This window comes from Canis aureus, chromosome 35 (genome assembly GCF_053574225.1).
Source record: "Canis aureus isolate CA01 chromosome 35, VMU_Caureus_v.1.0, whole genome shotgun sequence".
Classification (NCBI taxonomy): Eukaryota; Metazoa; Chordata; class Mammalia; order Carnivora; family Canidae; genus Canis; species Canis aureus.
The window spans coordinates 2,625,085-2,637,118 of record NC_135645.1 but is presented as its reverse complement, the minus strand read 5'-3'; the positions used below and the strand labels follow the sequence as shown (position 1 = coordinate 2,637,118).

General features: G+C 36.6%; 1 protein-coding gene across 5 annotated transcripts in view; it reads left to right on the top strand.

The window, feature by feature from the left end:
* DRC9 (dynein regulatory complex subunit 9) overlaps positions 1-12,034 on the top strand; it is a 47,061-nt gene that overhangs the window by 9,371 nt on the left and 25,656 nt on the right. For all 5 annotated transcript variants that reach the window (XM_077884636.1, XM_077884635.1, XM_077884637.1 and 2 more), the window contains 2 exons: positions 2,047-2,261; positions 5,231-5,359. In XM_077884636.1, coding sequence (XP_077740762.1) covers positions 2,047-2,261; positions 5,231-5,359 — 344 coding nt within the window. The remainder of the gene's footprint in view (positions 1-2,046; positions 2,262-5,230; positions 5,360-12,034) is intronic.

Sequence of the window (12,034 nt, the reverse complement as noted above, 5' to 3'; positions counted from 1 at the left end):
CTTACACTCTTAACTTTTTTTTAACCCCCCAATTCTACTCTTATCTCCATTAATAGAAGCTTAAAAGCCCTTCTCTCAATATGTTATTAGTTCCACAACTTTACAAAATTGCAAATATCATTAAATAATTTCTTTTTTACTTCATAATACTAGTTGTTCTAACTTAATGAATTTTACAATGCAATAAGGGCATAGGAAATTTATTTGAAGTATTTAGTATGTGGATATTTTCTTTAAGACTTCATATTGTTTAGCCTTAGAACAATTTTGGGATGAAAGTTTAGTTGATATTATCCCTCTTTAATGGCTATTTTTATAGCTAAGGACATCTCCAAATAGATTTTCATCGGTAAGATTACGGAATAGAATTATGGAATAGAATGATGAAAAATATACTAATGTACCAGACTCTACCAGAAGTGGGAGTAATTGGACCAAAATTTGGGGAGAGCTCCCCTGCAGGAATACTGTTTCTCTTACCTTTTCCCTTAAGATTTAATACCCTACCTTGTACATAGTGTGTGTTATATAAAAATATTTTTTAGTGAATGGACTAAAACACTTAGCTAGTTCCTTTAAGTTTACTCTTTAAAAAATTCACGTTTATTTGTAGTAATTAGTAAATCAGGCTGCTTGACACATTTGCCTCCTTTTCCAGATGCCCAAGCATAGAGGTAGAGGAAAAATAGGGAAATAGATCTTCGTAGGCCTTGCACTTTCCCCTCTCCTACCTAAGGGAAAATCTGAAATAATAACCATTCTTGAGGTTTTCCTTATGTCCAGGTAAGTTTCAGTGTAATTGTTGAAATGCTACTTTTCTGTTCTCTTTGTAGCCAAATTAATTTTAAAGGATCATCTTAAAATTTAATTCTTGTTTAAGACGGCATTTTGTTTTGTTCTTCCCTACAAATATTTTCCTCAGATCTGAATCTTTGCTTATTGTTGATGTAAAGAAAAATGCAGTTAAGTCTGTGTTTATTAATCATTCATAGATCGTTTTTTAACATTTCTAGGCTAGTTGAAGTTTAGCTAAGGAAGACCAAGGTTTTATGTATCCATATGCAGATAAACTTTTCTTCTGTGCATATGATCAGTACCAGAATTTAAGTAATTTTAACAAGTGCAGAACTTACATAGTTCTATGTACTGTTCTAAATGCTTTATGTATATTAATGTATTTAATCCTCATAATTCTAAGAGGGCAGTTACTATTATCCCTATTTTACCAATGGGAAAATGGAGGCATAGGGATATTAAACAGCTAAGTCAGTATGGTTTGGTAAGAAGTAAGGCTAGGATTCAAATGAGGAAGTTTGGTTTCAGAGTCCACAGGCATAATCTCTATGCTATATGGCCTCTCAATAGCTAAAGCTTTTAGCAACAGATTAAATAGGAATTCTTAATTTAAGAGACATATGTTTTTCCTGTAGTTGATGCCTACCCCTCAAGTGTTCCAGTTTGGGTCTGAAAAATGAATTATTTTGGCTTTTCCCTACATGACCTTCGAAATCTATACCACGCCACTAATTTTACCAACTTAGGCTCTGTGCTATGATTTTCTTTCATTCTTTATATTCCATATTCATTTGTTCAATGAACACATAAGTCTTCTATGCCCTAGGCATTGTTCTAAGCAATGAGACTGTAAAGATGGCCACATTTATTATGCAGTCTTGTTCCAAAAAGAATTTGAGGTGAACCATGATCTCTAAGACACTGTCCCTTCCCTCATAGAATTTACAATCTCCTGGAAACACTTATACAAATAATTACAATATGGTAAATATCTGCTAATAGAGAGATTTCACAAAGAACTTTATCTTTGATCATGGTCTTAATGTTTGCCAGGTGGTAAGTTGAGGAAAGAGACAAAAGGAATGTTGTCTAAAGGCAGGAAAGCACATAATAGCTGGACGTGATTTGTGTGGCTGAAGGAAAGAGTAATTTTCTTGTGTGTCAAGTACAAGTGGCAGAAGCCCTGATATAACATTGTTTCTTTACTCTTTTAAAATCTGTCTTACATAAGACATCATTTCTTGTTTTTAGAAGAAAAACAAGAGCTTAGAAAAACTTGCAGAGGCCCCAAGAACCTCAAGATTGTCCAGTCCATTCTTACCTAAAGAAGAAAGCAAGTTGCCAGAAATCAAAAAAGGAAGCCAATTTACCGATGAATTTAACAAATTGCAAGATCTTGTCTTCAAAAAACTTACAAGACAAACCATAATGTCTACGGAGATACTGAAGAAAATTCAGATTGATAGGTAAAGAAGGAGAGCATATTTGGAAATGTAATAATATATTTATCATAGATGAAAAACGGGTGCAAGGGGGGCTGGCTGCTGTCCTCTCTTGTAGATTGGTCATTAGATACACATGTACTGCTGATAATAGGATTAGTTAAAGACTCCCTAGAGGAAGTGTGTACAATTTGAAAGTATGGTGGTTACATGATAAAGGGCAGGTTGTTGAGCCTTTGTTTCCAGTTTTTAAAAGTGAAAATAATTATAGCAACTTTGCAACTTTTCTAATGCTAGTGTGAGGATTAGAAATTAGCCTGCAGCCTAGTGCCTGGCACAGATGGTAGCTATTATGATGCTTTCATCCAAGAGGAAGAGATAGACCCATCCAAGTAGCCAGCTTTTTTTTTTTTAAATTTTTTTTAATTTATTTATGATAGGCACACAGTGAGAGAGAGAGAGGCAGAGACACAGGCAGAGGGAGAAGCAGGCTCCATACACTGGAAGCCCGATGTGGGATTCGATCCCGGGTCTCCAGGATCGCGCCCTGGGCCAAAGGCAGGCGCCAAACCGCTGCGCCACCCAGGGATCCCCCCAAGTAGCCAGCTTTTAAACTGAATTTTAATCCTGAGAATTTCTTTTTTTTTCTTTTTTTTTTTTCCTGAGAATTTATTAAAGGCCTTCTCAGTTTCCATTGTCTCATTATTCAGTTTTTTGTCAGGCTTGCTAACAAGGAAGCCTCTTAAGTTTAAAAGAGGATGTAGTATTCTGGTAAAGATTGTTGGTAAATGAATGTTTATAGCAATTACCCAGGGCTACTAGCCAAATACAACCTGTAGTCTGGTTTTAAAAATAAATTTTAGGGACACCTGGGTGGCTCAGCGGTTGAGCCTTCGGCCCAGGGGGTGATCCTGGGGTCTTGGGATTGAGTCCCACATCGGGCTCCTCGCATGGAGCCTGCTTCTCCCTCTGCCTGTGTCTCTGCCTCTCTCTCTCTCTGTCTCTCTCTCTCTCCCTGTGTCTCTCATGAATAAATAAATAAAATCTTAAAAAAAGAAATTTTATTAGAATACAGCATTGCCTATTTGTTTATTGTCTCTTGCTGCTTTCATGCTATAGCAACAGAGCCGAGTGGTTGCAACAGAGAATTTATGGCCCACAAAGCTGAAAATATTTACCATTTCCCCCTTTATAGGAAAAGTTTGCCAACCTCTGCATCAGAGGGGTAATGTTTCTTGTGAAATCAGTTTGGCTCAGATTTGCATACATGACAGAAAGGTGTCCTGCTTAAAAACAACCAATCTAGTTAATGTCCTTTTCATTCTCTGTGGGATGGCTCATATCTTTTTTTTTTAAGATTTTATTTATTTGAGAGAGAGCAAGAGAGCACAAAGCAGGGGGAACAGTAGAGGGAGAGGGAGAAGCAGGCTCCCCACTGATCAGGGAGCCTGATGCCCGGCTTGATCCCAGGATCCTGGGATCATGACTTGAGCTGAAGGCAGATGCTTAATTGATTGAGCCACCCAGGCACCCAGCTCATATCTTTTCTTTTCTTTTTTTTTTTTTTTTTACTTTGGTATACTTACTTTTTTCTTAGTATAGTTATTGAATCTTTCTGTTTGAACTATTGTCAACAAATTGTTATATGGGCAGCCCTGGTGGCACAGCGGTTTAGCGCTGCCTGAGGCCGAGGCGTGATCCTGGAGACCCTGGATCGAGTCCCACGTCAGGCTCCCTGCGTGGAGCCTGTTTCTCCCTCTGCCTGTGTCTCTGTGCCTCTCTCTCTCTCTGTCTCTATGAATAAATAAATTAAAGAAAAATCTCAAAAAAATTGTTATATAAAACAGTGAATGTAATTCTTGCGGACCTGATATGAAAACATTAAATAGCTGTTTTTAAAATTCCCTACCTATGAGAATATTATAAAAAGCAATGGACTAGGAGTCAGGAAACCTGGGTCTACCTCTTTCTCAAATTAGTTATGTGGCCTTGGGCAAGTCATTTAACCTTCCTGAACCTGGGTTTACTCATCTCTAAAATGTATTTTTTTAGCTCTTTTAAAAATGTTTTAAATAATTTAACTTTTGTAAAATTATGAAATATTTTTAAAATACAGAAAAAAATATTAAGAATGAAATAATGAATACCTATGTGTATAACCACCAAATCTTAACATTTTACCATGATTGCTTTAGAGGTTTTTTTGGTTTTGTTTTTTGTTTTTTTTTTTTCAATAAAATACTTAAGATACAACTGGAGCCTCTGATGCTAGCTAGCTCCCTCACTCTTCCCCCAAAGACAAACTCTCTAATGAATTTGCTGTTTATTATTCTCTTACATATTATGATACTTTTATTAGGTATCTATGTGTTTTATTTAAATAATATATACAGTTTTATATGTTTTTAAATATTATATACATAATATCATACTGTAAATTCAATGTTTGTTACTCCTTAGCGTGTAAACTTTGTCTGGTTAAGGGAGTTCTCTTTTATTTCTAATTTGCTAAGAGTTTTTGTTGTTTATTTTCAAATGAGTGGGTACTGAATTTTGCCTAATACCTTTTTTGCATCTATTGCGATAGCCATATGGTTTGTTTCCTTTTGCTTTTGTTTTTGTTTTGTTTTGTTTTAAAAGATTTTATTTATTCATGAGAGACACACAGAGAGAGAGAGGCAGAGACACAGGCAGAGGGAGAAGCAGGCTCCATGCAGGGGGCCCAATGTGGGACTGGATCCTGGGACTCCAGGATCATGCCCTAAGCCAAAGTAGATGGCAGACGCTCAACCACTGAACCACCCAGTCGTCCCTCCTTTTGCTTTTGTTTATGTGATGAATTCTATTAATAGATTTTCTAATGCTAAACTATTCTTGCATTCCAGGAATAATTCCAGCTAGTCATGCTTTTTATCCTGGGTCTTAACCTGTGTGACTTCTGTAGCCCTTTGTATATATACTTTATTAACTCATCCTTTTGTGTCTCCTTACAGGCAATTTTTCAGTGATATAATTACAAAGACCATGCAGGAGTTAGAAGAGTCAGGCACTTTCACCAGTCTTCTGGAAGCTCTGGGCAAAGAAAGAGAAAACAAAATGCATTTCTATGATATCATTGCCAGGTCCGAGTAATATGTTTATTTGCTGTGTTGTATTTTAAAGTGCTATTAGCCTTTCCTAGAAGTCCTTGATTTCTAAAGCAAATCAAATTTGTGATTTCCAGGGAAGGTAAATAGACCTCAGAAATTTAGGTGCTAATTCAGATTTCTGGGCTTTAGTTATGTGTATCTATAATATGTCAAAAGTATTCTTCCAAAAAAAAAAAAAGTATTATTCCTATTGTATAGTAATCTTTTTTTAAAAAAAAAAAGTGAATTTCAGTTAGTTAACATTATTTAGTAGTATTATTTTCAGGTGTACAATATAGTGATTCACCACTTCCATGCAATACTCGTGCTTATCATGATAATTGTACTCCTTAATCTACATCATCTGTTTAACCCATATCCCCCTCCTCTGGCAACCATCACTTTGTTCTCTATAGTTAAGAGTCTGTTTCTTAGTTTGTTTTCCTCTTTTTTTCCTTTGCTTGTTCGTTTGTTTTTTCCTTAAATTCCACATATGAATGAAATCATATGGTGTTTGTCTTTCTCTGATTGACTTATTTTGCTTAGCATTACACTCTCTAGTTCCATCCATGTTGTTGCAAATGGCAAGATTTCATCTTGTTTATGGCCAAATAATATTCCATTGTAGACATACCACATATTCTTAACCAACTGAGCCACCCAGGTGCCCCTATACCACATATTCTTTATCCATTTTTTAATCAATGGACACTTGGGCTGCTTCCATACTTGGCTACTGTAAATGATGCTGCTACAAATGTAGAGATGCATGTATCCCTCTGAATTAGTGTTTTTGTATTCTTTGGGTGAAAACCTAGTAGTGTGATTACTGGATTGTAGGGTAGTTCCATTTTTAACTTTTTAAAGAAACTCCATACTGTTTTCCACAGTGGCTCTATCAATTTGCATTCCCACAAAGAGTGCAAAGGGTTCTGTTTTTCTCCACATCTTCAGCCAACACCTGTTGTTTCTTGTGTTGTTGATTTTAGCCATTCTGACAGATGTGAAGTGATATCTCATTATAGTTTTGATGTGTATTTCCCTAATGATAGGTAAGTTTTGATGAACATCTTTTCATGTGTCTAGTAGCCATCTGGTGTCTTCTCTGGAGAAATCTCTGTTCATGTCTTCTGCCTATTTTTTAACTGGATTATTTTTAGGGGTGTTGAGTTTTATAAGTTTTTTGTATATTTTGGGTACCAACCCTTTATCAGAAATGTCATTTGCGGGCAGCCCCCGTGGCTCAGCGGTTTAGCACTGCCTTCAGCCCAGGGCCTGATCCTGGAGACCCGGGATCGAGTCCCACGTCAGGCTCCCTGCATGGAGCCTGCTTCTCCCTCTGCCTGTGTCTCTGCCTCTCTCTCTCTCTGTCTCTCATGAATAAAGAAATTTTAAAAATCTTAAAAAAAAAAAAGATTTAAAGTATTGTTTACAAAGTTATAATAACGGGGGAAATGTTTATGTCACAATTTTAAGTTGAAAAAGAAAGGCTGGAAATAATAAAGTATTATCCCATCTATATAATAAAACTGAAAAAAAAAACATGAATAGAAAATGAAAACTAGGGGATCCCTGGGTGGCTCAGCAGTTTAGCACCGCCTTCAGCCCAGGGTGTGGTCCTGGAGTCCCGGGATCGAGTCCCACCTCGGGCTCCCAGCATGGAGCCTGCTTCTCCCTCTGCCTGTGTCTCTGCCTCTCTCTCTCTCTCTCTCATGAATAAATAAATAAAATCTTTAAAAAAAAAAAAAAAGAAAAGAAAATGAAAACTGAAAGGGAATATACCAGTGTGTTAATAATTTGGCTGTTTTTTAAAAAAAAAAATCTTCAGTATTTTCTAAGTCTTCACCTTACTAAGAGAGAAAATAAACTTATGTTCTCAAAGATTTTATTTATTTATTTGAGAGAGAGTGAGGAGGGGGAGGAGCAGAGAGAGGGAGAAGCAGACTCCATGCTGAGCATGGAGCCTGTCGTGGGGCTCGATCCCATGACCCTGAGATCATGACCTGAGCCAAAACATGCGTTAGATGCTCAACTGACTGAGCCACCCAGATGCCTCTTGTAAATAAACTTATTAACCAAAAAACTAAATAAAATACATATACTCTTTGACCCAACATTTCTACTTTGAAAATATAGGAAAAAATTAGCTCATATTATATATATATATACACAAAATATTCATTGTAGCATAATGGTAAAAATCTAGAATTGTATAAATGTCCTTTAATAAAGGAATTCTTGAATAGTTGTTAATTTTAGGAAATAAGAAACATGCAGCTGTTAAAAAGAATAAATTAGAGGCGCACCTGAGTAGGTCAGTCAGTTGAGCATCCAACTCTTGATTTGAATAAATGAGAGCTCTATGATTGATCAGAGGAATTTTCTTCATATGCAGATAAATGGAAAAAGCTACAGTATTATGTGTATAATATAAATTTTTATCTTTTTTTTTTTTTTTAAGTAGGCTTCATGCCTAGTGTTGAGCCCAACATTGGGCTTGAACTCATGACCCTGAGATCAACACCTGAGCTGAGATCAAGGCAGCTGAATCACTCAGGTGCCTCTGCAATATGATTAAAAAAAAAATCTCATCCATATATGTAAGAACATAGAGAAAGATGTGGGAGGATATACATCAAAAGATTTAACATTGCTTACTTCACAGGAGGGAATTGGACGGGATTCCTATTCAGTTTTGAAATAATTCCTATTCAGTTTTGAAATATTACAATATGCACTTGTTACTTAGTGATTTCAAAAAAAGCTAATCAAGTAAGAAAAAGAAAAAAGAAAAATATGTACTACTATTTGGAAGGGAGAAGATAATCTCAATGTAGATAGTTTGCTAGTGATTGATTTTCCATATGATTACATAGTGATCATGTATGATAATCTCTTCTTTTAGTTTTTCTTCCAATTAGATAGGCATCAATTTAGATCTATTTAAGTTAGGAAATTATATATAGATTTGGGCAAATCAGTAACAAATTGTGATTGACGCTTTTTAAATCACATTTAATGATAGATAAAAGAGAGAAAAGATTTTCTATTTAGTTCCTTGAATGAGAGCTCCATTGAGATAAAATTTATATCTTGTTAAATACATTATTCAGACCTGTTAAAATGGTGAGGAAGGCTTTATTCAGGACTACTGTAATAGGGAGAGAGATTAGGCTCAACTCTGAATACAGTAAAGGCAGCTGAGGGTTTCTACCAGTGAGAACAGTGAGGGTGTCAGTGGGAGGGTGTCAGTGGATGGAAAATCACTAAGAGACATAAAGAGTAGGGGATTCTTGGTAAACTAAACAGGATTCTTGCTGAAAGCACACCAAAGGCGTAGACATCAAGGGTTGGGGATGAAGAATTTGATCAGATATCCAGGGTGATCAGATGTCAAGGGTGAGGGATTCTCTCTAAACTAACTTAGCAGAAATCTTGCTAAACTTGGTGATGCAGGCTGAAGGCAAGGAGAGGAGCCAAGGTCAAGGCCTACTAGAGAGGAAGGCTCAGAGAAGCCTGATTAGTTTGGTCAAGGAAAGAGTCTGTCAATGCCATGAATGAATAACATTCATCCTCTTAAAGTGTACAATTTTGTGGTTTTATTCACAGTTGTGCAACCATCACCACTATCTAATTCCAGAACATTCTCATTCCAAAAAGAAAGCCTATACTCATTAGTACTCACTCTCCATGCCTCTCAGCTCATCTATTTAGTTTTATTTTATTTTATTTTTTTCTATTTAGTTTTAAATGAAGCTTCTCTTAGTGATAATTGTCTTCACTAATAGTAAAATCTTACAAAATAATAAGAAAAATACCAGTATGTAAAAAAAAAAAAAAAAAAAAAAAAAGGATAAAAATAATGAGTGAGTCTTGGGGAAAGCCCCACATAGGGCCTGCCATGGAATGATTTTTCCTTCTTCTAGGAGCAGAGAGTACGAAAGACATGCTTATGCATTCTACTCGGGACATGTGTGCATATATGCCCCTGAATAAGAATTAAGAACATAAAAATCTTCTGTTTAAATTCCGTTTGGTTAAGAATTTAAGAATCATTTTCACTTTTTTTTTTTTTTAAAGTAATCTCTATACCCAACGTGGGGCTCAAACTCACAACCTCGAGATCAAGAGTGGCATGCTCTTCTGACTTGAGCCAGCCAGCTGCCCCTCACTTATTTTTTAATATGTATCCCACTTCAGTATTATTCAGGGGAGATACACCATGTGTTTCAAAAGCAAAAGAAAGGAGACAATTTGCCAGGTTTTAAGGCCTTTTGACATTTTGGTCAGAAAGGTCAAGATGTATGAGGTATCAGTTTCATCATGGTCACTCAGGCTCTACTCTAGAAAGGTAAACAGCCAGAACAGCCCCTCTGCTTGCTGAAGTGATCCCCTGGGTGCTCCTTATTGGAACTCAGCTCTAGAACATAGGTCACTATTAAGGTGCAAACCACACCAGCACTATTCCCATTGGTAGCAGAAGGGTGTACATAACTTAGATACCATGTCAGTATTGTTCGGGCATTGCTTTTTTTCTTTTTTTTTTTTTTAATAGAATTCAGTTTTACATTTATAGAAAAATTGAGCTGAAACTAGAGTTCCTGTATCCCTTTTCATTAACATCTTAGATTAATGCAGTGCATTTGTTGTCATCGATGAATCAATATTGATACATTATTATTAACTAAAGTTCATAGTTTACATTGGGGATCACTCTGTGTTACACATTCTAAGGGTTTTGACCAATGTGGTGACCTGCATTTACCATTACGGTTTTATACAGAATAGTTTCACTGCCCTAAAAATCCTGAGTTTTGCCTATTCACCCCTCCTGCCCTCCCCCTGGGTCCCTGGCAACCACTGATTTTTTTTTTTTTTTTTTTTTACAGCCTTCATAGTTTTGCTTTCTTCAGAATGTCATGTAGTTGGAGTCATACAGTACGTAGCTTTTCCAGATTGGCTTCTTACATTTAGTATTATGTGTTTAAGTTTCTCCCATGTGTTTTCCCATGCTTGACAGCTCATTTCTTTGTCAGCACAGAATAATATTTTATTGTCTGGGGGCACCTGGGTGGCTCAGTTGGTTAAACTCTGCCTTCAGTTCAGGTCATAATCCCAGAGTTCTGGGATCCAGGTCCACATGGGGCTTCCTGCTCCACAGGGAGCCTGCTTCTCCCTCTCCCTCTCCGTGCCACTCCCCCTGCTTGTGCTTGCTCGTGCGCGCACTCTCTCTCTCTCTGTCAAATACCTAAATAAAATCTTTTAAAATAATAATATTTTACTGTGTGGATATACCACAGTTTATTCACATACTGAAGGACAACCTGTTTGCTTCCAAGTTTTAGCAATAACTCAATAAAGCTACTTTAAACATCTACATACAGTTTTTTTTTTTTTTAAGATTTATTTGTTTATGAGAGAGAGGAAAGAGAGAGAGAGCTGGGGGGAGAAGGGCGGGGGCAGAGGGAGAGAGAAACTAAGCCGACTCTGCACTGAGTGTGGAGCACAACGCGTGACTCAATCTCATGACACTGAGATCAGACCTGAGTCAAAACCAAGGGTGAGATGCTTTAACTGACTTCACCACACAGGCACCCCTCTGTGTACATGTTTTTGTGGGGATCTAAATGTTTAATTCGTTTGAGGAAATACCAAGGAGCATAATTGCTAGGTCAGCATTTGGTGGTGTCAATCTTTGGGTTTCTGCCATTCTATTCAGTGTGTAGTGGCCTTGCTGCTGTTTTAGCCGGGCATTGCTTTAGAGAGAGAATGCAAAGTGGGCTGACTGGTCTGTATCTCTCAAGGTGCTGAAATTTCCTTTCATTGTGATGATAAAGTGCAGTCTGATCCAGAGAGGTGAGACATCCTTTGATTTGGCCTATCTAAAAATGACAGGAAATGATAGGATAGACCGTTCACTGAGGGGCCAGTGAACGGCCCCTATTGGCCACTAGTGGGCCAATAAACATAAAATAAATGTTTACCTTCAAGTCATTTTTCATTTCTCCCGCTGGCCAGTTTTCTTCTTTATGTCAAACAACACTAGTGGGTATATAGTTTTAGATGTAATCTATTGGTTTTTTTCCATTCCCCTAGAATAGTTAGAGCATAATTTTTGGTTAAATTAATACTTAGTATTTTGATGATGATTATTTTTTATAAATAGTCAAAAGAGGGGACATACAATATATATAATGATTAAATTTTCTTCCTTGAACAGCTTTTTTTCTCCTAGAGTTAAATCTTGTCATTTTTTTTGTCTGTTTTGACATTTCTGTTCCAAATCCAGTACCCAACTCTTCACTAGAGCCCTGAAACTCTTTAAGTGTAGTCATACATATTAAGTCTTCCCTTTTTTTTTTTTCTTTTTTTTCCTTTTGAGACTTTCTTCTGTTCTTTCTCCCCTATTTGTTACTGTTGCTCCTAGGGCCTGCAGCATTGCTATAGTTTTGGGCCTTCCCTTCATCTCCTGAGATTTCCTTTTGATCCTGTTTTCTAGATCCCCATTCCTCCTCTTTTTTATGTGAATCTTTCATTTCATTGGAGCATGTCTTTCTGTAACTTCTTGAGCAAAGGGTGCATGGAATTTACATATATTAAGATTTTACATGTCTGAAAATATCTTTTTCTGTCCTCATACTTTGACTAAGTACAGATTTTTAGATTGAA